Below are 19,682 nucleotides of genomic sequence, written 5' to 3'. Positions count from 1 at the left end.
TTTCGACTCCACCTCTTCAGCCGCATTCAGCGCGAAGACCACACTGATAAGCACACTTCAGTCCAGCTCCCAAAGACCGCTTATAACCGGCCAAGGCAGGCCAGGTAGATACGGCTACATGATAGTGTTAGAATCGTCGACTATTCGTGCGTTTGTTACACAGGATAAAAAGAAACTCAGACTCGGTTAGCTCCCAGAGCTAACATCACTTAGGGTAGTTTAGTAGGGATATTATATTAGGATATCAGTGTTGTAGCTGTTTTTTTTTTTTCTTCATTTAGTTTAACGACCTTTAACTCATCGATTAGTCGTGTTATAATGCTCTAAGATTCCTTAAAGAACATGTCTGCTGTAGTGCTGCAAGTTGGACAGTGTGGTAATCAGCTGGGCCTGGACTGGTGGAAGCTCATAACTAAAAAATCCAATGAGCACAAGAAAAGGTAACTAACATACTTTTAAACCATGTAAATTCACCTTTTTTATCAATCATATAAGACTATTTCTTTTATTTGTCCGTTTCTAGATGTCCATTCAGCTCCAGAAATGGGGACCTAGCAGCAGTGTGTGTTGACACTGAGCCCAAAGTCCTCAGAAAAGCTTATGAGTTTGTCAGAAATAGGTAAGTCATTATACCGAAGTCTAAAAGTTTTTTGATATGAGAGAAATTTCAATGTTAGTTCTGTCATCCAGGGAAATCCGACAATCCAACATTATTGAGGGGAAAGGAGGACGTGGAGGAAACTGGGCATATGGTCAGTCCAGAGTCACGCTCAGTACTAAACAATCTGGATACACATTGTATAGCTCATGGTACAAATATTTAATATACATTATATAGGCCCAAATTATACTTACATTTTGTGTTTCTTAGAAATAATGCAAAACGCAAACATTTAGAAGGGTGCCAGTACTTTTTAGTTATATTTTAACATAACTTTTTTCTTGTCCTAATCGTTTAAGCATACAGAAACAACTATTTCAGTATTTAAACCTGATAAAGATAATAAAAGCTTCAATTTCATAAATATTTGAAGATGATAACAATAAACAAATTATTGCAATTAAATAAGATTAGTCACATGGCCATGTTAAAAAGAGGCATATGTGCTTTCATTACTGCAGGGCAAGTTATATGTTTGCTGTGTTTATGAAAATCCAAGTAACCCGAGCTGTTATCTTGAATCTATATAACAGGTTACCATGGAGGCCGAGGTGAGGGTGACAACGGCTTACTCAAGCATACAATGGAGGCATTGCGTCAAGAAGCAGAAAGACAAGATTACTATGGAGGAACTGTTCTCCTGCACAGTCTGACTGGAGGCACAGGGTCTGGTGAGCAGTATGGCCCTGCAGCCAATATTTCATTTTGTTCATCAAAAACAGTGAGCTTGCTCTTCAGCATCGAAATGACATTTCTTCAATAGAGAAGACTGATACAATCCTTCCATTTGCTTCAGTTAGAGACTGCATATCTTTATTTTCACCTTTGTGGGCGAGCAGGTCTCGGTTCACGGCTGTGTGAGGAAATTCGTGAGGAGTTTCCTGTGGGTCACATCCTGACTGTGTCTGTGGTACCTCATCAAAGCGGAGAGAGCCCGCTTCAGCACTACAACACTTTACTGAGTCTAGCAGCACTACACAGGTTCACATGTTCGTTTATTAGCTCATCTTTTATATAAACTATATTCCAAGTTACTGCGTGACTAATTTCTCCCTAATTCACAGGTCGGCTGACGGCATACTTCTGTTTCATAATGACCAAGTTCTAAGTCGTGCTGGATTTCAACAGAAATCACATGCAGGGTTTGGAACTGTCTCCTGTGGTTTCCCACAAAGCACACTCTCAGTAATGAATGCACACATAACCTCATGCATGGCTGGACTCCTGATGCCAGTGAAGACTCTTACTACAGGAAGGTAAATGTGAAAATAAATTTTCCTGTTGAGCATGACTTGAGTGTCATAGTTATTTTCATATCACTTTTTAATGTAAAGAGTTGATTCATTCCTTTTAATGTTTAGTATTGTTAATACATCATATAGACAAAGGTATGTGGACACCTTAACCATCACACCCATATGTAGGCCTTCCCCCAAATCTTTGCCCCAAAGTTTAAAGATCACAATTGTATAGAATGTCTTTGTGTCATGTAGCATTACACTTTCATATAATGTAATCAGTGATTTCCATAAAGTGGCCAGAGTTTAGGAATGGAGCCATGGGAGTTGGTGAGGTCTGTATGCCCTATTCCTACAGCGAAGCTACTCTACACCACTCAGGCTTCTGCTAGGTGAGTTGCGATCAGCTCAGAAGGCTGATGGAGCTTTATATAAGGATGTTTTTCTAATGCATATTAATGAATGGCAAGTTTGTACTTTGCTATGCTTATAACATTGCTAATAACGTCTTATAATTCTCTCTAGTGAGATGTCACACTGGGACACTTTAGCCAGTGAAACAGTTCAGAATCTACCTCAGCTTTCACCTGATGGAAAACCTGTATCCTTAAACAGGCATTCTACAGACAGGGATTATTTTCATGTTTGGTCATAGAGCTTAGTCAAGCCATGTACTCCTAAAATAGGTATGCAACACTTTCAAGACAATCTGATAGTCCTTAAATATTGCACACAGCCCATATAAATGTGATAGTCCAAATTCTTTTGTGCTGTGCCCATTGAAAACTGTTTCAGCACACAATTTATTTGCAAATGAATGCAATAAAGCAAGGTCTGTAACAGAAATAGACATTTTTAAGTTGTATTCCTTCCGTATATTTAAAGCTACAGGATGTAGATCCCTTCCATAATTCCTGGAAGCTGCTTATTGAAGAATTGTTTTTGTTTTTTTTGTTTTTTTTTAAACGTAGGTTGTGCTGTGCTTTTCTTTTATTGTGTGCATCACCATTATAGATAGAATTTAAGGCCCAAGCTGCATATTGTGCAATAAAGATTATACCTTAATAGTAACACCACTGGTGTAGTGACACTTTTTAGTATGGTTGTATGCTGGGTGAGATATGGCCAGAGTGTTCACAACTCAGTACTGCAAGAGTGTTATGAAAATAAAATCATTATATTGTCGAACATCTCAACACGAGCTTGTCATGAACCTATTTTCTGGCGGTTAGTTCTTACTGTAAATGCCTGATCTAGCAGCAGTGGCTGGTGTCAACAATACTGTGATGAAAATGCTTATGTGTTGTTGAAATGAAATGTTTTTCTGTATGTGTTCGTTATTCCTTATGACCGAGTACAGTATTCTAGTCGTGCTGTGCTGGCAGTTGCACGTGGCAACCATGACAACTCGTTTATCGTTTCATCTGTCCTGCAGAAGCTGCGACATGCACATAGGTGTGTCCCATGGAATCCTTTTCCTGTTGACCACTGGACTGGTGAGCTATAGTTTCCACATCATTTGCTCAGTTTTGCATGAAGAAATCCACTGATTGTTGTTGTAAGCAGTTGTTTGAGAGTGCTAGTATATAAAAAGGATACAGAGCCATATAGTCTACAACTTTTTTTCCTTATATTCCAGATCCCAGAAATGAAGCTAATGTCCGCTCGTCTGCCCGCATACTCACCGTATGCTCCAACCACAGCAGTGTCACAAAGTTATTAGGCCACGTAGCTCAACGTACAACAGAGATGTTAAATGCACGAGCCTATCTACACTGGTATGAACGTTATGGCATAGGGACGGAAGAATTTCATCAGGCATTAAATACACTTTCTGATCTCATTGAGGAGTACGAGTCTCAGTGAGGCTTAATCTTAAATGCACTTGAATGTAATATCTATGAAATTTGTCATGGATGTTGTTTAATCCCTAGGTTTGTGCTTAGGTGTTAAGATCTGCAAGCATTTTATAGTTTGAGCTTAAAATATTTCTAGCTGGTGAAAACAAATTAATAAATGTATCTTTTTGATAGTTTTGTGTCTCAGTTGCTTTTCTGTCATTATGAGCATTAAGTATACAGCCAAATCAGAACTATACTGTGGCATGTTTTGCTCAGTCAAAACATTATATCCAATTCAAGCAACCTGAACACTGAATTCATTGAAACATGTTCACTTTCACAAACCTTGTAGCAGTCAGAATAGAAAAAAACTCTGTTGATGTATATCAGAATGTCTAACAAAAATGACACTAGTTTGTTCTCCAGGATTTTTAAAAGAGACTCAAGACCAGGAAACCTTAATGTGGGGAAAAAAACATAAGTCTTATGCAGTGTCACTAAACACCCTCAAGCACCATGCCAACTTCCCCGATAGTGTGTTTGGTATAACAACACAGCATGTTGTGTTATTCCAGTTACACCACAAAGATTTGCCAACGATTGTCATTTTAAAGCTTTTATTGTTAGATTTTATCTTGTGGAACATCTGAGAGACAATTTCTCTGTTGTGAATTTTACTCATAAATGCTGGACTATATTGTTTGTCTATGCTTTCACAGTTTTCGTAACAAGGTTTAGTTTGGTGTGTATGTTTTTATCCCATGGTGGGCACCAAATGTTCCCACAAAGAAAAGAATAAGCAAATGATGGCAGGTGATGAGGCCTGAGGTGCAGTCAGTGTTACAATTCATCCAACAGGTGTTCAGTATAGTTGAGGTCAGGGCTTTGTGGAGACCACTCCAATTCTTCTAAGTCAACCTTGGCAAACCAGGTCTTAATGGACCTCACTTTGTACACAGGGGCAGTGTAACACTGAGACATGTTTTGGACCCTTAGTTCAAGTGAAGGGAAATTGTATAGGTATGACAGTCAGGTGTCAACCTATGTTTGGCCATATAGTGCACAAGAACAGTGAGATATGTATGAGCACCTGCCTAATATTGTGTTGGTTCCCCTTTTGCTGCCAAAACAGCACTGACTCGTCGAGGCATGGACTCCCTGAAGGTGTACTGTGGTATCTGGCACCAAGATGTTAGCAGCAGATCCTTTAAGTCATGTAACAGGACTTAAAGGATACTTACAGGACTTAAAGGATACTTCTGATAGATACAGACCACTGCAGACCAGAAACACCGCACAAGAGCTGCAGTTTTGGAGATGCTCTGATCCAGTCGTCTAGTCATCACAATTTGGCCCTTGGTCAAACTCACTCAAATCCTTACGCTTGTCCATTTTTCCTGCTTCTAACACATCAACTTTGAGGACAAAATGTTCACTTGCTGCCTAATATATCCCACCCACTAACAGGTGCCATGATGAAGAGATAGTCAGTCTTATTCTCTTCACCTCTCACTCCTCTTAATGTTATGCCTGATTGGTGTATGTACAGGTCCAGTGAGGAATATGGACATTATTATGACATTTGTCTCATCACAAAGAAGTGTATTGTTAGGAATGGAATATAGTTTATGAAGTAAAGTGCTACACTTAGGATGAAATGTGAACCAACTAAATGAAACGAAAATAAACTGTAGACTGTACAATAAGACTCAGCACAGTTTAAAGTCCTGAGCAGCACTAGAACGTGCACATTAGTAACACCACAGACCTCTGAGGGTTATCTGGGTCTGATTTTATTTGGAATCCCCGGCAGATTTCTTGCATTTTACCCCACACCCCCTGTGTTGTTGCCCTCAGTGCTGTAGATGGCGGTGTATGGAGCAGTTCTGCCTCTTTAACCAGCGCAGAGTAAGAAGACTCTCCTTCAGCCTAGCTCACTGCTGGAGAGGTTGATTTACTGACACGTTTTCTTGTCACGAAAGAAGGAAAAATATAGTGCCGTCCTGGTTAAACAAGCACTGCAGTGGTTTATAAAGCTTAATAACGTGCCGGTTCGTGGCAGCTTGTGTAAGTGATCCGGTAATGCGCATCTGATTTGCGTCTTGCTTTGTATGTGCGTCATCATGGCAGCCATACTTAGCATTGTTCTGATGCGAAACCTTTACTTTGCTACTACGGTTCAGACGTTAATATAGAGATACTGGGAAATGATTTTTGGGTCTGGTTTGTGGGCTTCCTGTTGTGTTTTCACATCTGTTTGCAGTTGAACTATTTTAGTTTAATGTCCTGTAACAGTGTACTGTGTAAGCTATCGTTTGGCTAACGGCTAATTCTTTGTCCGCATGAAACAATATGGCTGACAAGTTTCATGTGTTTTATTGGTGAAGGAACCTGAGGGGATTTTTGTGTGTGGAGACTGTTTGGGGGAAAACTAGAGCATGACTTATATTGTGTTGAATAGTTCATTTTTACATGTCTCTCTTCCCAAGGTCTCTAACAGCTTGGGAGTTTCACATGGGTTTTCTTTGCGTTCTCTGGTTTCTTTCCACCATCTGAAAGCATACTAGTAAGTGGATTGGCTATACTAAATTGCCTCTGTATGCGTGTATGTGTCCATAATGTCTTGGTCAATTGTCCCATCTAGAGTGTATTCCAGCCTCGTACCCAATATTCCCCGGGATAGGCTCTGGATTCACCTGAAACCTGACCAGGATAAAGCGGTTATTGAAGATAGATGAATGCCCCAATGAACGAAGGTGTAACATTCATTCACTTAAATACTGGTGCTTGTGTGTACCTCATAAAGACATTGTCCAGTCTCAATTCTTGGGAAGTTTGCACCAGACATTGGGATATTTGAGATGGTATGTAAAAAGTGGGATTAAGGTGTTTTTGAATTCGAAGGTAAGTAATGTGTTGGAAATGGCTTAGTGAGATATTTGCTGATGGTGTTCTTCAAAAGGGAATTGAATGATGACGTGCGTTGGAGAAGATCTTAGATGAAGTTTCAGACACGGGGGGGAATTGAATGCATTTTTGTCGTAGCAGTAGACAATATTGTGGTGTCATAGAGCTGTCATTTGAGTGGACTTTAGAAAAGGATCTGATTAGAGTTCTGGTTGTGTTGTAATTTAACAAGCGTCTGTTGTTTTTTCGGCATTGACAGGGATGGGTCATGCTTTGACCATGAGGAAATCATAAGGAATTCAGTGTTGGATTGCTCAGGATGCACGTTAAGAGTTTTTCTCCTTGAGAACTGGAGTGGTGCTTTTGTGGAGGACAAGACAAGGGATCAAGTAATCTTGTTACTAAAAGCAGGAAATAAGCCGTTAAGTAACATGTAGTTGGAATCATAATTTATTCTTTGTACAAATGATAATCGCTCTGTGGTCCTCTATTAAGCATTGGTTTTTGGAAAATGGAAGACCTTGAATACTGTGACATTGGTGGACCATGGCCAAGATGGAGATAACTCTATCATGTGTACTTTTGTCTGCAGGTGCTGTTGTGTGTGCCAACATGGCGGTGGTCATCCGCTTACAGGGACTTAGAATCACAGCTGGTTCTGAGGACATTCGCAATTTCTTCACTGGCCTTAGAATACCCAATGGTGGGGTTCATATAATTGGCGGAGAACTTGAGGAGGCGTTCATAATTTTTGCATCCGACGAAGATGCAAGACGAGCGATGACTCGCTCAGGAGGATGCATTAAGGGCTCTCCAGTCAACTTGCTTTTGAGTAGCAGGTCAGAGATGCAGAAGGTTCTTGAGGAAAGCACGAGAAAATCAGAAGCGAATAACAGGAGGAATTACAAGGAGGTTGTCAAAAGACCAGCAGTCGAAGGAAGATCCACGTCACTGCATGAGGACGTGAAAGTAGATATACGAAGAGGAGATAATCAAAACATGGGAAACAGGCCTCCTGTAGCTTCACCTAATGAATCTCGAACTCAGAAGAAAGAAGGAGATGGAGACACTCTCTATTTGTACTTGTCTGGAATGCCGTTCTCAGCGACGAAGGAGGATGTCCGTGTCTTTTTTGACGGGATACAAATCGATGACCTAATTTTTATGCGGAACAGTTATGGAATGTTTAATGGATGTGGTTTAGTCAAATTTAGAACCAGAGAGGATGCCAGTGAAGGTCTGAAGAGGGACCGAAAATACATCGGGCCACGTTACATCAGAGTAATGCCGGCTTCAGAACATCAGTGGGTCAAGTCCGGGGGTTCGGTTGTATCAGATGTTGCAGCTCGGAGATCTCGAACGAGATCTCGCTCTCCAGTTCGACATCGGTCACATTCTCCTTCTAATGAAGAGTTTGGTGTGTTGTATGAAAACCTCCCATATTCAGTTGAAAAGCGGGATATAAAAGCCTTACTCCATCCACTGTCTGTGACAGATGACCAGATCAGTATTTTTGTGGATAAAAATAGCGATAGGAGTAAATCGGCTATTGTGGTGTTCAAGAATCTAAAGGACTATTGTTCTGGCCTGGCTCACCACAAGGAAACATTTCTGCACAGTGTTGTTTACGTGTCTCCTATCTCTAAAGAAAAGATTGCCACTATGCTAGAACCTGCTGACAACCCAAGAGAAGACCAGCGAAGATCCAGCAGGTCATCCGAACCAACACAGAGCACTCATGACTCTGAGAGAAGGTGCATATATGTTCGCAACTTACCTTTCGATGTCCGGAAAGTAGAGATCATGGACTTCTTTCATGGATTCCAGCTTTCAGAGGACAGGCTTATCCTGCTCCATGATGAGAGAGGAACTGGGCTTGGTGAGGCTTTAGTCATTTTTCAGACAGAAAAGGAGGCGACAATGGCACAATCTCTGAACGGGCAACGATTTCTTGGATCGGAGGTCATGCTGAAGTGCATCACCTGGGCTCAGATGCAAGAATTTGGTATTGACAGCATTTGCATGCCTGAGAGGAACTCTCAAGTGAACACGCCAAGATACGACAGTGAACCAAATTTCCTTAATGACCAAATGCATCAGGATAACTGTGATATAATGCCAGATCCTAACTATGCTCCTGGAAACAGTGGTCCATTGGATCATTTTGAAAACCCTGTTGCTTATGGAGGGGAGCCATGTGGTCCTGACAATAATCAGTATGGACCAACAAATCAACAATTTAATCAGCCGACATGCGTCAGGTTGCTCAATCTACCCTCTAAGATAAGGGTTGATGAAATTTATGACTTCTGCTATGGGTACAGAGTAATTCCAGGGTCGGTCTCGTTGCAGTATAATAGGAGTGGAGCACCTACTGGCACTGCAACTGTTGTGTTTGAAAGCCACAGTGAGGCAGTCACTGCTGTCCAAGAATTAAATGGAAGACCCATTGGTACGAGGAAAATTAATATTGTGCTTGTGTAGACTGAGAGACATTGGGTATTTTTGTTTAGACAGCTGTTTATAATTTGTCTTTTTTTTTTTTTTTCTTTCATTATATTTCTAAATACTAAACTTTTTCTTGCCTCATAAGTGATAATACAAGAAAGATTGAGTGAATGAAATGAGCTTTTATTCTTTTCCAAACTTTGGTAATAGTTATGCTAGTATATTGTATTAGCATTTTACAGTAATGTGTGATTTGATAAACATTTTTTTTCCAGAAATGTTTGTTTATTTGTTAAGTAAACGTGTAGTGATGTTGATTTATGAACCACTGTATTTTTTCCTTTAAGGTGTATGCCTACTTTTTTATAACATGTACCCAAAACAAGGATTCTGTAGAGTGATTTAAAAAAACAGTAACATGTAACACAACATTTCCTGGTGTGAGAGTAGGTTGTTTTTATTATATATTTATATATTAATATAAAATATGCATATAAACATCCTGAACAACGTGATAAAGTTCAATGGAAAAATATAGAAATATTACAAAAGTCAAATTCATTGATACTACTGATTCAGGCATAGCCTCATATTCTAATCAGCCTGTTGAGATGACCATCTACTCAAACGGGGATAATCTGGATTGTTCAACACTACAGCTCAAATTTGCTCTAACTGACCACTATAATAGGAACACTTATAACCCTGCTCGTTCAGGTTCTCCTTTTACAATTGATTGGCGAGTGTAAATGGACAGATTATTATACATTAGCATCTCTGCTCACATTCACTGTGTTCAGTCTGGATGAGGTTTAAGCAGATCCACAGCCGCCTCCTCCTGAGCTCAATCCCCAGAGTACTTGGAGATGCCCTGAATCCCACCAGGAGATGATGTGACCCTTTGCCTGCACATGACCAGCAACTTCATCAGGCCACAGAAATATAATTTCCTCCTCACATGCATGATCTTATACGCATGCATTTATGATGCTGAATGGTGTTCCATTTAAGAATAATGTAATGTGAGTCAAAAAAGGTTAGACATATTGTATGCGTAACCGGTGCACCGGATTACTCATTCATTTATTAGCTTCGTTTTGTTATGGCTAATACAACCCCATTTTTATGTTTCTTTTTTACTGAAATAAATAAATGCATTACTTTCATATTAATGCAGATCAGTATTAAAATGGATCAAGTGTTGTAACGAAGCAAATAAATGTTCTGGATATGATCCACCCTTATACAGATACTGTTTCCTATGTAGTGTGCAGTACAGTGCTTGTTCTTTTTTGATTTATTAAAAGTGAAAAAAGTCTCTGTTTACAAGTGAATGGGTGCATGCTTTTCATAATAGTGTAATTTCATTTCTTTTTTAAATTTAATTTAATTTTATTTTAAACCCCAGCTGTAACACACAATCCGTATAAGAGCACGCTTGCTAACTAGGCTGGCTAACCGACTAGGCTACTGACTTCCCAAAATGGCGGCGTACTGGGCCATGACGTCACACCGTTTTACTGCACTTGTTTAGGGCTTAGGGAATCATCAAGAATCAACTAAAAGTGTCGCTATAAAACACAATAACTTTATTATTTTAAAATCCTAAAAACAATGGATTGAACATGAAATGTTAACTAGGCTCCAGTCAACGCTAGACAGCTACGCCTTACATTATGTGTGAAAGTATAAGCTGTAGCATTGAGAAACATCACAGTACAAACACTTCCGTTCATTTAAATGAAAAAAATTGCGTTTAACAATTATAATTATTACAAAAGAAACTGAATAAATGAGCTCTTGATCGCTTTTTTCCCCTCGGGGCTGTAACCTAAATAGCACCTTTCTCCCTAAGTAGTGTAGTTCAAATGACAGAAGAAACACCCTTCATAGTGCACTACACTGCCAAATAAAGAGCCGTTTGGGATGATCCCAGATGCTGAGCTCACTAGCGCACTAAATAGGGGGACAAAAGTGCTGCACTGCCTTGTATCGTCCTATTTGTAGCTACTACATAGTACGGTAGTATGTAGTAGGAGAGATCTTTAGAGAGAGAGAGAGGGGGAGCACTGGTTCTGGCGTTGGAGAAATATATCACGTAAGACAGCGATGACAAGTTCATTATGGTAACTTTTTAAAGTGCATTTTAGTTGATAACATGGTAAGGTTTCAATGTTATCTTTTCTAAAACTTTCACGTTAACATTAAAGCTTTAATGCTAGCCGGTTGGTTTATCAGCCATGATCACGACACGGGATGCTAGCAGAGTTTTTATCTAATGAAAAAGGTTCATCACTGGCCACACATTAATTTAGACCGATTGCTGTGTTGTAAGCTCTATGACATCCTTCCATCCTTCCATGAATCAAATAGTATAAGGATAGGATTAATCTGTGTGTGTATTATTGAAAAGGCAATTGTGAAGCGCTTTTATCAGTCAGCAATTCTCTAGCATTCACACGTAACCCAGGGGAAAGAGGTGCTAACATCTAGGTGTTAAAATGATTTAAATGCTTTCTGAGTACACACACACACATATATATTTAATCCAGTTCAATCCAATCTTTTTTCATTACCATTAAAGTTTAGTTATTTATTTAAACATTGTATACCCATAGTGCAGAAGTAGGACGTTGCTTTCTCTGGTATTACATTACATTTGATATTGCTTAATGTATTAATGTATCTTTGATAAAGAGTATAACTCTACCCTTAACTATATGCAAAGATTTGCATTGCACCGTAGTTTTATTCAGGGCAGGTTAACAGGTCTCAAATTTTCATCCCAACTGCGTCTGGAAAATTGTACAAACCTGAAACAAGCCCAAAAAGTTCAGAAATGTTCTCCAGTCTTTGCATAGGAAGCATGGACAGTTTTTTTTTTTTTTTTTTTGCGCCATCATCATCATCATCATCATCATCAGAGTATCTACAGTACGCCTTTCATCATCTCCTGGTACAGCAGTCATCTGCTGCATAATACCCCTTTATCCTTTCCAAAAATCTGAGAACCGAAACAGATCTGGTTCTGTACATTGTAGGTATACTATATGACCAAAAGCATGGACACCTTGACCATCACTCTTATAGATTTAGTCTCAGATTTGCTGTTATAATAACCACCGCTCTTCTGGGAAGGTTTTCCACTAGATTTTGGAACATGAATATTCGGATTCAGCTACAAAAGCATAAGTGAGGTCAGGCAGTGATGCTGGTGAGGAGGCCGAGGGTGCAGTTTATCCCTAATAGATTTCAGTGGGGTTGAGTTGTTCTATTTTTTTTTTACATACCAGCGGTGCGTTTCAGTCAGCTCCATAGATCCTTAGGTTGTGAATCAGTACGCCGTGTACACGATTTGGGGCATTGGCAAGGACCCTGGTTCAGTACACATTGGGACACTCAATTTCCAGCAACATGACTGCATGCTCACATGATAAAAGGTCACAGACAAGGATATCTGGGAAATGGGTTTTTTTTATGCAATTTAATATGCATTTTGAAAAAATGTACTTTAAGCAGGATCCTAGACTAGCCAGTGGAATTAAAAAAAAAAAAAATCAATAAACACTTAAAAGTCTTTAAATTCAAACCATATATATATAATATATATATATAAAACATATATATATATATATGGTTTGAATTTAAAGACTGTTGCGTGTCAAATACAGTTAAAAATCGCTAATGTAAGTTACGTAAGAGCATCTCTAAATCTGCACCTCTTGTGGGGTGTTCCCGGTCTGCAGTGGTCAGTATCTATCAAAAGTGGTCCAAGGAAGGAACAGTGGTGAACTGGCGACAGGGTCATGGGCGGCCAAGGCTCATTGATGCCAGTGGGGATCGAAGGCTGGCCCTGTACCCTGTGCTTTGATCCAACAGACAAGCTACTGTTGCTCAAATTGCTGAAGATTAAGTTAATGTTGGTTCTGATAGAAAGGTGTCAGAATACACAGTGCATTACAGTTTGTTGTGTATGGGGCTGCATAGCCGCAGACCAGTCAGGGAGCCCATGCTGACCCCTGTGCACTGCTGAAAGCGCCAACAACGGACATATGAGCATCAGAACTGAACCACAGAGCAATGGAAAAAGGTGGCCTGGTCTGTTGAATCACATTTTCTTTTACATCACGTGGATGGCCGGGTGCGTGTGCGTCGCTTACCTGGGGAACACACGTTGGAAGGAAAGCCGGCGGTGGCAGTATCATGTTTTGGGCAATGTTCTGCTGGGAAACCTTGTGTCCTGCCATCCATATGGATGTTGCTTTGACACGTACCACCTTCCTAAGCATTGTTGCAGACCATGTACACCCTTTCATGGAAACACTATTCCCGGATGGCTCTGGCTTCTTTCAGCAGGATAATGCGCCATGCCACAAAGCAAAAATGGTTCAGGAACATGGTTTGTTTGATGAGCACAACAACCAGTTTGAGGTGTTGACTTGTATGTATGTATGTATGTATGTATGTATGTGTATACTGTATATATATTTGTCTAATATAGTGCAAGCAAACTCATATGGAATGCTAGTTGCACCACCCACTGATAAACCTTATTACTGTGAGAACCAGTAGTAGGAATGCCTATTTTTATTACTTGGAACAATGAAGGAACATTTGCAAAACATTCCTGGTAGGCTATATCATTTCAGGGTAAGGGGATGCAAACTTTTGCACTCAAGTGCATTTTGATGGGCCTGTGCATGCTTTATATTACACAGTATAAGTGTTTTATTCATCTAATACAACAGCAATTTCCTAAATCTAGCTAAATCTGTTTTTTAATAAATAAAAAAAATCTTATATTTAATGTTGTGGAACATTTGCATAATAACTTCCAGGTTTTCTCACCAGCCTCACTTTTTCTCTTCCTTAATAATACAAAATTAGTAATAGAAAAATGCAGCTTGTCATGTTGCATAGAAAACACAGAGGCTCAGTCCTGAATTTTTCCTCATGAAGGGAAAGCATTCTGTGACATTAACCATAATCATAAACAAAAGTATGGTGTCATTGGCAAACTGCTGACATATAAGAGAAATAACACTTCAGGATATGCTGTCAGGATTATTTTCCTAAAAGCAGGTGTGCTTTCTTCCTTATGTAACACAAAACCATAATGATTCAGTTTGACTTGATGTGGTTATTAATATCAATTATTATTAATAATATTAATTTATCAATAATAAGATATTAATAAGTGGTTTATTTAGTCAGGAGTAAGGAAGTTATAAATCTTTACACTGACTTGTTTGAAGACTTATTTATTTATTTCATCAGAATGATGGAGGTCTCCACAAGGAGGATGCGAAATCTGGAGCCGGCAAGGCCACTGCGCAGACTAAATAGTAATCAAGGTAACAACAGTTTTCTCTGGATCAACTTTTTTTAAGTACGTTTTCCGACATGCGTCAAGCCTGATTTGTTGTCTAACCTGAGCAGATCTGTTGCAGTGAGCACTGTGAGTTCTGTATGCCTTGATTCTAAGTCATGTGTTGTTTATGTGTGTAGTGGTCCAGAGAGAAGTAGTGACTGAGCCTGTGGAGAACCCTGGAGAAAGACCAGTGAGACTGTGTTTTTGTACCACATGCTATAAATGCTCATGACGTTACAGTGTCACTTTCCACTCATTTTTATCTGTTCATGTTTCAGATAAACACGATGAAAGTGGAGCATTTCTGTGAAATTCTCAAGCTGCAGAGCCAAAGTAAAGCACCTGCAAAACCAGGTAGGAGTCATTCAGGTATTCAGTCATTGTTATGTTATTAAAATAAACACAGGGTGTGCTCATACTTCATTTATAACAGCATGCCCCAAAGTGTTTCATTCCTTTTATATTCACAGCAATTTGCCAGTGATTATAATTAAAAGATTAAAAGCTTGGCTCTTTTGTTCTTGCTAGAGAGAATATCGTACAGCAGAGACATCTTGATCAAGTTGGCAAATGCACCAATGGCAAAGAAAAAACCTGACTTTCTGCCAGATCACCCAATAGTTTTGGACAAAGGGGTAGGTCGTTCTTTATGGTAATGAGCAGTTTTTGTGTGTGTGTGTGGGTGGGTGGGTGTGTAGAATGTAATGTACTGTCAAATTTCTGTATGGTTGGTAAATTCCATTGTGTATATATGTGTATATGTGAATATATCATTTTACTCATTCACAGAGGGAACCGGACACACACGAGTTATTTGGCAACAGCTGCGCTAAGAGGGATATGTGAGTACATTTATGTGAATCCTTGGGAGCATCATCCTGAGCTTAGGTTACTTTCTATATGGAGTTTCATTTCCTCCCTCTGGGTTTTCCCTGGATTCCCCGGTTTTCCCCAACCTCCTAAAAAAACAGGTATGAGTGTATATGTGCATAGAGCCCTGTGGAGGACTGGTCTCCCATTCAGGCTGTATACACGCCTTGTGCGTTGTAGGAATATATGGAAAGAAAAGTCCTAAAATAAAGTAACAGAAGTTACAGAAGTCTTTATTAATAAATGCATTTCTGATACTGGTTCGCTAGGTCATGGATTAAGAACACCATCAGTCTAAAAAGAAAATACACCAGAAGTATTAGAATTTATTTATTTAATATATAGTGCAAATTCAAGTACGCCATCAAAAGGTAGGTCTTTAGTCATGGTTTCAAGACTGACAACAACTCAACTTTTCAGACATCTAGGGGAAGTTCATTTCATAAAGCGAGTCCAACCTTTAACCTTGGAATTTCTATAAAGATAAGTTCAGTTCCAGAGAACTGAGGCACTGACTGCAAAGCTGCAGTCACCTTTAATCTACAGGTGAAATAGCTAGCAGACCTAGTCCTAGACCTAGACCTAGCAGAGGGATCTAGTATGAGTAACACTTGATGTGTTATTAAACAAAGGTATCCAGGTCTTCTTCACTGGCTACTGATGCTTGGCTTTTTGAGAAAACAAGAATTAAGCTTCTGCGAAAATTAAAGCATACATAATTTTCTCTGTCAGAAACAGATGGACTTTTTTTGAGAATTTTCTGAGCTGTAGAAAGCAAGACTGAACCTGAACTTCTTCACATGCCTTGAACAACCCAGGCCTGTATTTAGACTTGCTCCTAGGTTTCTAGAGCCAGGTCTGTCACAATATGAGACATCTAAGAATTTTTTCACCAGATGCAAATGACATCTAACATTTGACAATGCAAATGACAAAAAATTTGCCCGATATTCAGGTGTTAACATCAGCCAAACAGTCCTGGAATGAGAAAGAAGCCTGGCCTGTATCTACATGATTTTATCCTGAGCAGCAGGTAATGTAAAGTCCAAACAAAACTAGGGCATCAGGATGGATCAGGCAGATCCAGGGAACAGAATGGGTCAGGATCACTGGTATCTCAGGAGTAGCCTGTGTAGTTCAACAGAGAGAGAGAACATAAATTATTAGGTATGCTCTTGTCACATCTGAGCAGAAAGCAGACATTCATAGGACTGGAGCACTGTGGCTAACTCACCTTTGTGGTGCAAGTGCTTGAGTACTTGTGAAAAACGCCTGTCTCATGCCAGCCTACATGGCAGAAACTTAACTCATACAAGATCAACTCCACTATTTCACTCTGTCGCTCCATGAACAAGTGTTGCTCTTCACCACTTGAATATTGTTGCCAAAGCAAATAATAAAAAAAATGGATGAGTGCTTAATATTTTTCAGACCTGACGGCACAAAACTGGTGTAGTTAAGGGCGTACAGCAGACCCTTTTCATTTATTTGTGTGCTCTACATGACTGCCCTGAATGCATTTGACAGCTGGTGTCAAGTGACAGATGACCATGATGGATCAGATGGTTTACAGCACCGTCTCTCCCTCCCTCGCTCTCTCTCTCTCTCTCTCTCTCTCTCTCGTGACAATCACAACCCACTGTTAGATTTATTCTAGACTTGTTATAAGAATTGAATTGAATGGTGCCTCTGGCTTGCTCATTATCGATTGAAATAAATAAATTTTTTCAAATCTCAGTATTCAGTGTTGGACAAATTCCGTCCATCCATTCTCGACACCTCTTATCACGGGGAACCTGGAGCCTTTTCCAGGAGACTCAGGGGACAAGGCAGGGTACAGCCTGGACTGGATTCCAGTGGTGAACCTGGAGGTGTGAGGCAAACATGCTTGTGCACCAACCAAGCTTAGATCTCAAGTCTATGTCCATGTGAAATTCAGAAATATGAAGTTTTTTGGCTCCAATAATTAACCTGATTATTACTGTATGTATCATATAGTTGGATTACATTAATATAAATATTATTCTAATAATAAATATTATTCTACAGTTAAACGGGATCCTGGCTGCAAAAGGTTTGACTCCCTGTTTTACATGGATGATATTTATTCCTGATTTGTTCTCCTCTGTCTTCTGTTGGAATTATCACCAGACTGTTTGTAAATCTAGAGACACAAAGTAAGCTGATGTTTGTTTGTCTTTTCTCTAGGTCACCTGAATAATGATTCCTGTTGAAGTTTCAACTGAGCCTTCTCAACTGTTCCATCTTTATCGAGTAATAATGAAAAACTAAGAAGCAATGAGAACTCCTCCTCTGAAGAATTTTACAGTACTGTACGTCATTGCCTTTGTGGAAATGGTTCAAGTTCAGAGCCTTCAAAACGCTTTTGGATAAGTTTCCATTTTGACCTCTGACATTATTTGTTTTGGTATCTAGACCACATCCTACAGTTTCTAATTTCAGTGTGTGCTCTTTAATTCTTACTTACTAACATTCAGATGAACTTGTGTGACTTTTTTTTTTTTTTTTGAAGTGGAATACTAACAGAGTTTTACTAATAGAGTTGTGCTGCACTTTGTGCCTGAGGAGACTGTATGCCTGTCCTTCAATATGCAAGTTTAAGTTTACATGATTCCATAATTCCAGATTAAACTAAACTTCCTGCACATATTTATTTGCCAAAATGGATGCTGCTGCTTGTATGGCAATGTGCCTAACTGTAAATAAGGGGTTATAAGGGGAATAAAGGGGTTGGAGTTCTGTGCAAGCATTTTGGGCTGTTGATTTGAACATGGTACTTTTCAGTTACCGAAGTCAATGCATGCACTCATTTTACTTTTTGTTTGAAATGTATCTAAAAGGAATATTTGTATATATTGTATTTTGTAACTGTTTGTGTGTTTTGGTGAAGTTCATAACTGTACTGTAGTCCTGACAAATACAAATCTTATGCAAGACAGTTTTTAGTTGTGAAATTATTCCACTTTGACACTGGTAGGAAAAGAAATATGGATGACATGCCAGTTTTAATTTCATGATTGGTTTTTAAGCAACATCCAAACAACTGACTATCATGGTTATAACCTATGTGTTGCTTGTTTTTTTTTTTTTTGGGTATGGCTAATATGAATGTTTGAATGGTGCTCAAGTTCCTTCCTAAATGCTTTTAGGTAAAAAAAAAAAAAATTTAGTAAGTTGTTTATTTGGTTAATACACTATACATCATGCATGCTCGTCTGTTGGATCGGATCACACGGGCCAGCCTTCACTGACCACGTGCATCAATGAGTCTTGGCCATCCATGATCCCGTCACCGGTTCACCACTGTTCCTTCCTTGGACCACTTTTAATAGGTACTGACCACTGCAGACCGGGAACACCCCACAAGAGCTGCAGTTTTGGAGATGCTCTGATCCAGTGGTCTAGCCATCACAATTTGGCCCTTGGTCAAACTTGCACAAATCCTTACACTTGCCCATTTTTCCTGCTTCTAACATCAACTTTGAGGACAAAATGTTCACTTGCTGCCTAATATATCCCACCCACTAACAGGTGCCATGATGAGACAATCAGTGTTACTCACTTCACCTGTCACTGCTCTTAATGTTATGGCTGACCAGTGTATGTAAAAGGGTTGTAGATAACTGTTCTTCACATCTATATGTGATTGTTCCCCAAACTCTTGTCACAAATATGTTCTACAATCAGTATTCCCCTGGTGCACAAAGTGAGCTCCATAAAGACATCATTTGCTAGGGTGGACGTGGAAGAATCTCTCTCTCTCTCCACACTTCAAAATCAAGCCTTTCCAGAAGAGCAGAGATTATTATACTGAACAACATAATGGGACTAAATCTGGAATGGGATGGTCAGGTGTTTGCAAACCTTTAGCCTTTGGATGGTGTATACTTGGATAACAATTATATTTTTTTAGATTAGATTAGATTAGATTAGATTCAACTTTGTCACTGCACATGTGGGTACAAGGCAACGAATTACTAATTACATAATTACTAATTACAGTCTGAGAGATTTTTCTTTCCCCTTCAGCATCTCTCAGCATTTAATTCATGCTTTACCACGTAAACAAAAGCTTTAACAACTATTGCAACATAAAACTTTTTTTTTTTTTTTTTTTTTAAATCATTGTCACCTCATTTTTGTAAACAGTTGGAAATAACACAATAAATAAATAATATATTATTTTTTTAAAATAAATCTTATATAACTTTATTGTTTGGGTTTTAGGACGTTTTTCTTGTATTTTGAAATATTTGATATTTCGAAATTTCCTGTTGGCATGATGCATTTCTGAAGTCTTTTCTTAAGACTTCATTTGTAGGGAA

The 19,682-nt window shown here is 39.1% G+C and overlaps 3 protein-coding genes across 13 annotated transcripts; all 3 read left to right on the top strand.

The window, feature by feature from the left end:
- Positions 1–12: 12 nt before the first annotated feature.
- Positions 13–5,624, top strand: LOC131354277 (tubulin delta chain-like). Of its 3 annotated transcripts, none has more exons than XM_058391748.1 (10): positions 13–440; positions 524–619; positions 691–810; positions 1,195–1,332; positions 1,501–1,642; positions 1,726–1,917; positions 2,196–2,291; positions 2,425–2,500; positions 3,260–3,395; positions 3,539–5,624. In XM_058391748.1, the coding sequence occupies exons 2-10, from the start codon at positions 601–603 to the stop codon at positions 3,763–3,765; spliced, it is 1,146 nt and encodes a 381-aa protein (XP_058247731.1). In that variant the 5' UTR covers positions 13–440; positions 524–600; the 3' UTR covers positions 3,766–5,624. The 3 variants fall into 3 exon arrangements, with proteins under 3 accessions (XP_058247731.1, XP_058247722.1, XP_058247740.1); XM_058391739.1 differs by having other exon boundaries at positions 14–440; positions 691–752; positions 3,539–5,622; XM_058391757.1 differs by lacking the exon at positions 691–810 and having other exon boundaries at positions 14–440.
- A 30-nt stretch (positions 5,625–5,654) lies between these two features.
- Positions 5,655–10,403, top strand: rbm12bb (RNA binding motif protein 12Bb). Of its 7 annotated transcripts, none has more exons than XM_058391726.1 (3): positions 5,655–5,807; positions 6,230–6,306; positions 7,240–10,403. In XM_058391726.1, the coding sequence occupies exon 3, from the start codon at positions 7,260–7,262 to the stop codon at positions 9,129–9,131; it is 1,872 nt and encodes a 623-aa protein (XP_058247709.1). In that variant the 5' UTR covers positions 5,655–5,807; positions 6,230–6,306; positions 7,240–7,259; the 3' UTR covers positions 9,132–10,403. The 7 variants fall into 7 exon arrangements, with proteins under 7 accessions (XP_058247709.1, XP_058247673.1, XP_058247663.1 ...); XM_058391690.1 differs by adding an exon at positions 6,385–6,496 and having other exon boundaries at positions 5,655–6,306; XM_058391680.1 differs by having other exon boundaries at positions 6,385–10,402.
- Positions 10,404–11,041: 638 nt separating this feature from the next.
- On the top strand, positions 11,042–18,295 carry gra (granulito). 3 transcript variants are annotated; one of them, XM_058391802.1, is made up of 8 exons: positions 11,042–11,193; positions 14,373–14,449; positions 14,604–14,656; positions 14,745–14,820; positions 14,995–15,101; positions 15,256–15,308; positions 17,386–17,410; positions 17,545–18,295. In XM_058391802.1, the coding sequence occupies exons 2-7, from the start codon at positions 14,374–14,376 to the stop codon at positions 17,387–17,389; spliced, it is 369 nt and encodes a 122-aa protein (XP_058247785.1). In that variant the 5' UTR covers positions 11,042–11,193; position 14,373; the 3' UTR covers positions 17,390–17,410; positions 17,545–18,295. The 3 variants fall into 3 exon arrangements, with proteins under 3 accessions (XP_058247785.1, XP_058247765.1, XP_058247775.1); XM_058391782.1 differs by lacking the exon at positions 17,386–17,410; XM_058391792.1 differs by lacking the exon at positions 17,386–17,410 and having other exon boundaries at positions 11,099–11,221.
- Positions 18,296–19,682: the final 1,387 nt, after the last annotated feature.

Source organism: Hemibagrus wyckioides, linkage group LG01 (genome assembly GCF_019097595.1).
Source record: "Hemibagrus wyckioides isolate EC202008001 linkage group LG01, SWU_Hwy_1.0, whole genome shotgun sequence".
Taxonomy (NCBI): Eukaryota; Metazoa; Chordata; class Actinopteri; order Siluriformes; family Bagridae; genus Hemibagrus; species Hemibagrus wyckioides.
The sequence above is the reverse complement of the archived record's forward strand: the minus strand, read 5'-3'. Positions and strand labels throughout refer to the sequence as shown.

What these genes read in the sequence shown, in the direction of transcription:
- gra (XM_058391782.1), top strand. Translation starts at nt 14,374, where the DNA reads ATGATGGAGGTCTCCACAAGGAGGATGCGAAATCTGGAGCCGGCAAGG. An exon ending in CAGACTAAATAGTAATCAAG is followed by an intron (nt 14,450 to 14,603) that starts GTAACAACAGTT and finishes TTATGTGTGTAG; the next exon opens with TGGTCCAGAGAGAAGTAGTG. An exon ending in CAATAGTTTTGGACAAAGGG is followed by an intron (nt 15,102 to 15,255) that starts GTAGGTCGTTCT and finishes ACTCATTCACAG; the next exon opens with AGGGAACCGGACACACACGA.
- LOC131354277 (XM_058391739.1), top strand. Translation starts at nt 343, where the DNA reads ATGTCTGCTGTAGTGCTGCAAGTTGGACAGTGTGGTAATCAGCTGGGC. An exon ending in TATGAGTTTGTCAGAAATAG is followed by an intron (nt 620 to 690) that starts GTAAGTCATTAT and finishes TCTGTCATCCAG; the next exon opens with GGAAATCCGACAATCCAACA. An exon ending in TCCTGTTGACCACTGGACTG is followed by an intron (nt 3,396 to 3,538) that starts GTGAGCTATAGT and finishes CTTATATTCCAG; the next exon opens with ATCCCAGAAATGAAGCTAAT.
- rbm12bb (XM_058391680.1), top strand. Translation starts at nt 7,194, where the DNA reads ATGGCCAAGATGGAGATAACTCTATCATGTGTACTTTTGTCTGCAGGT.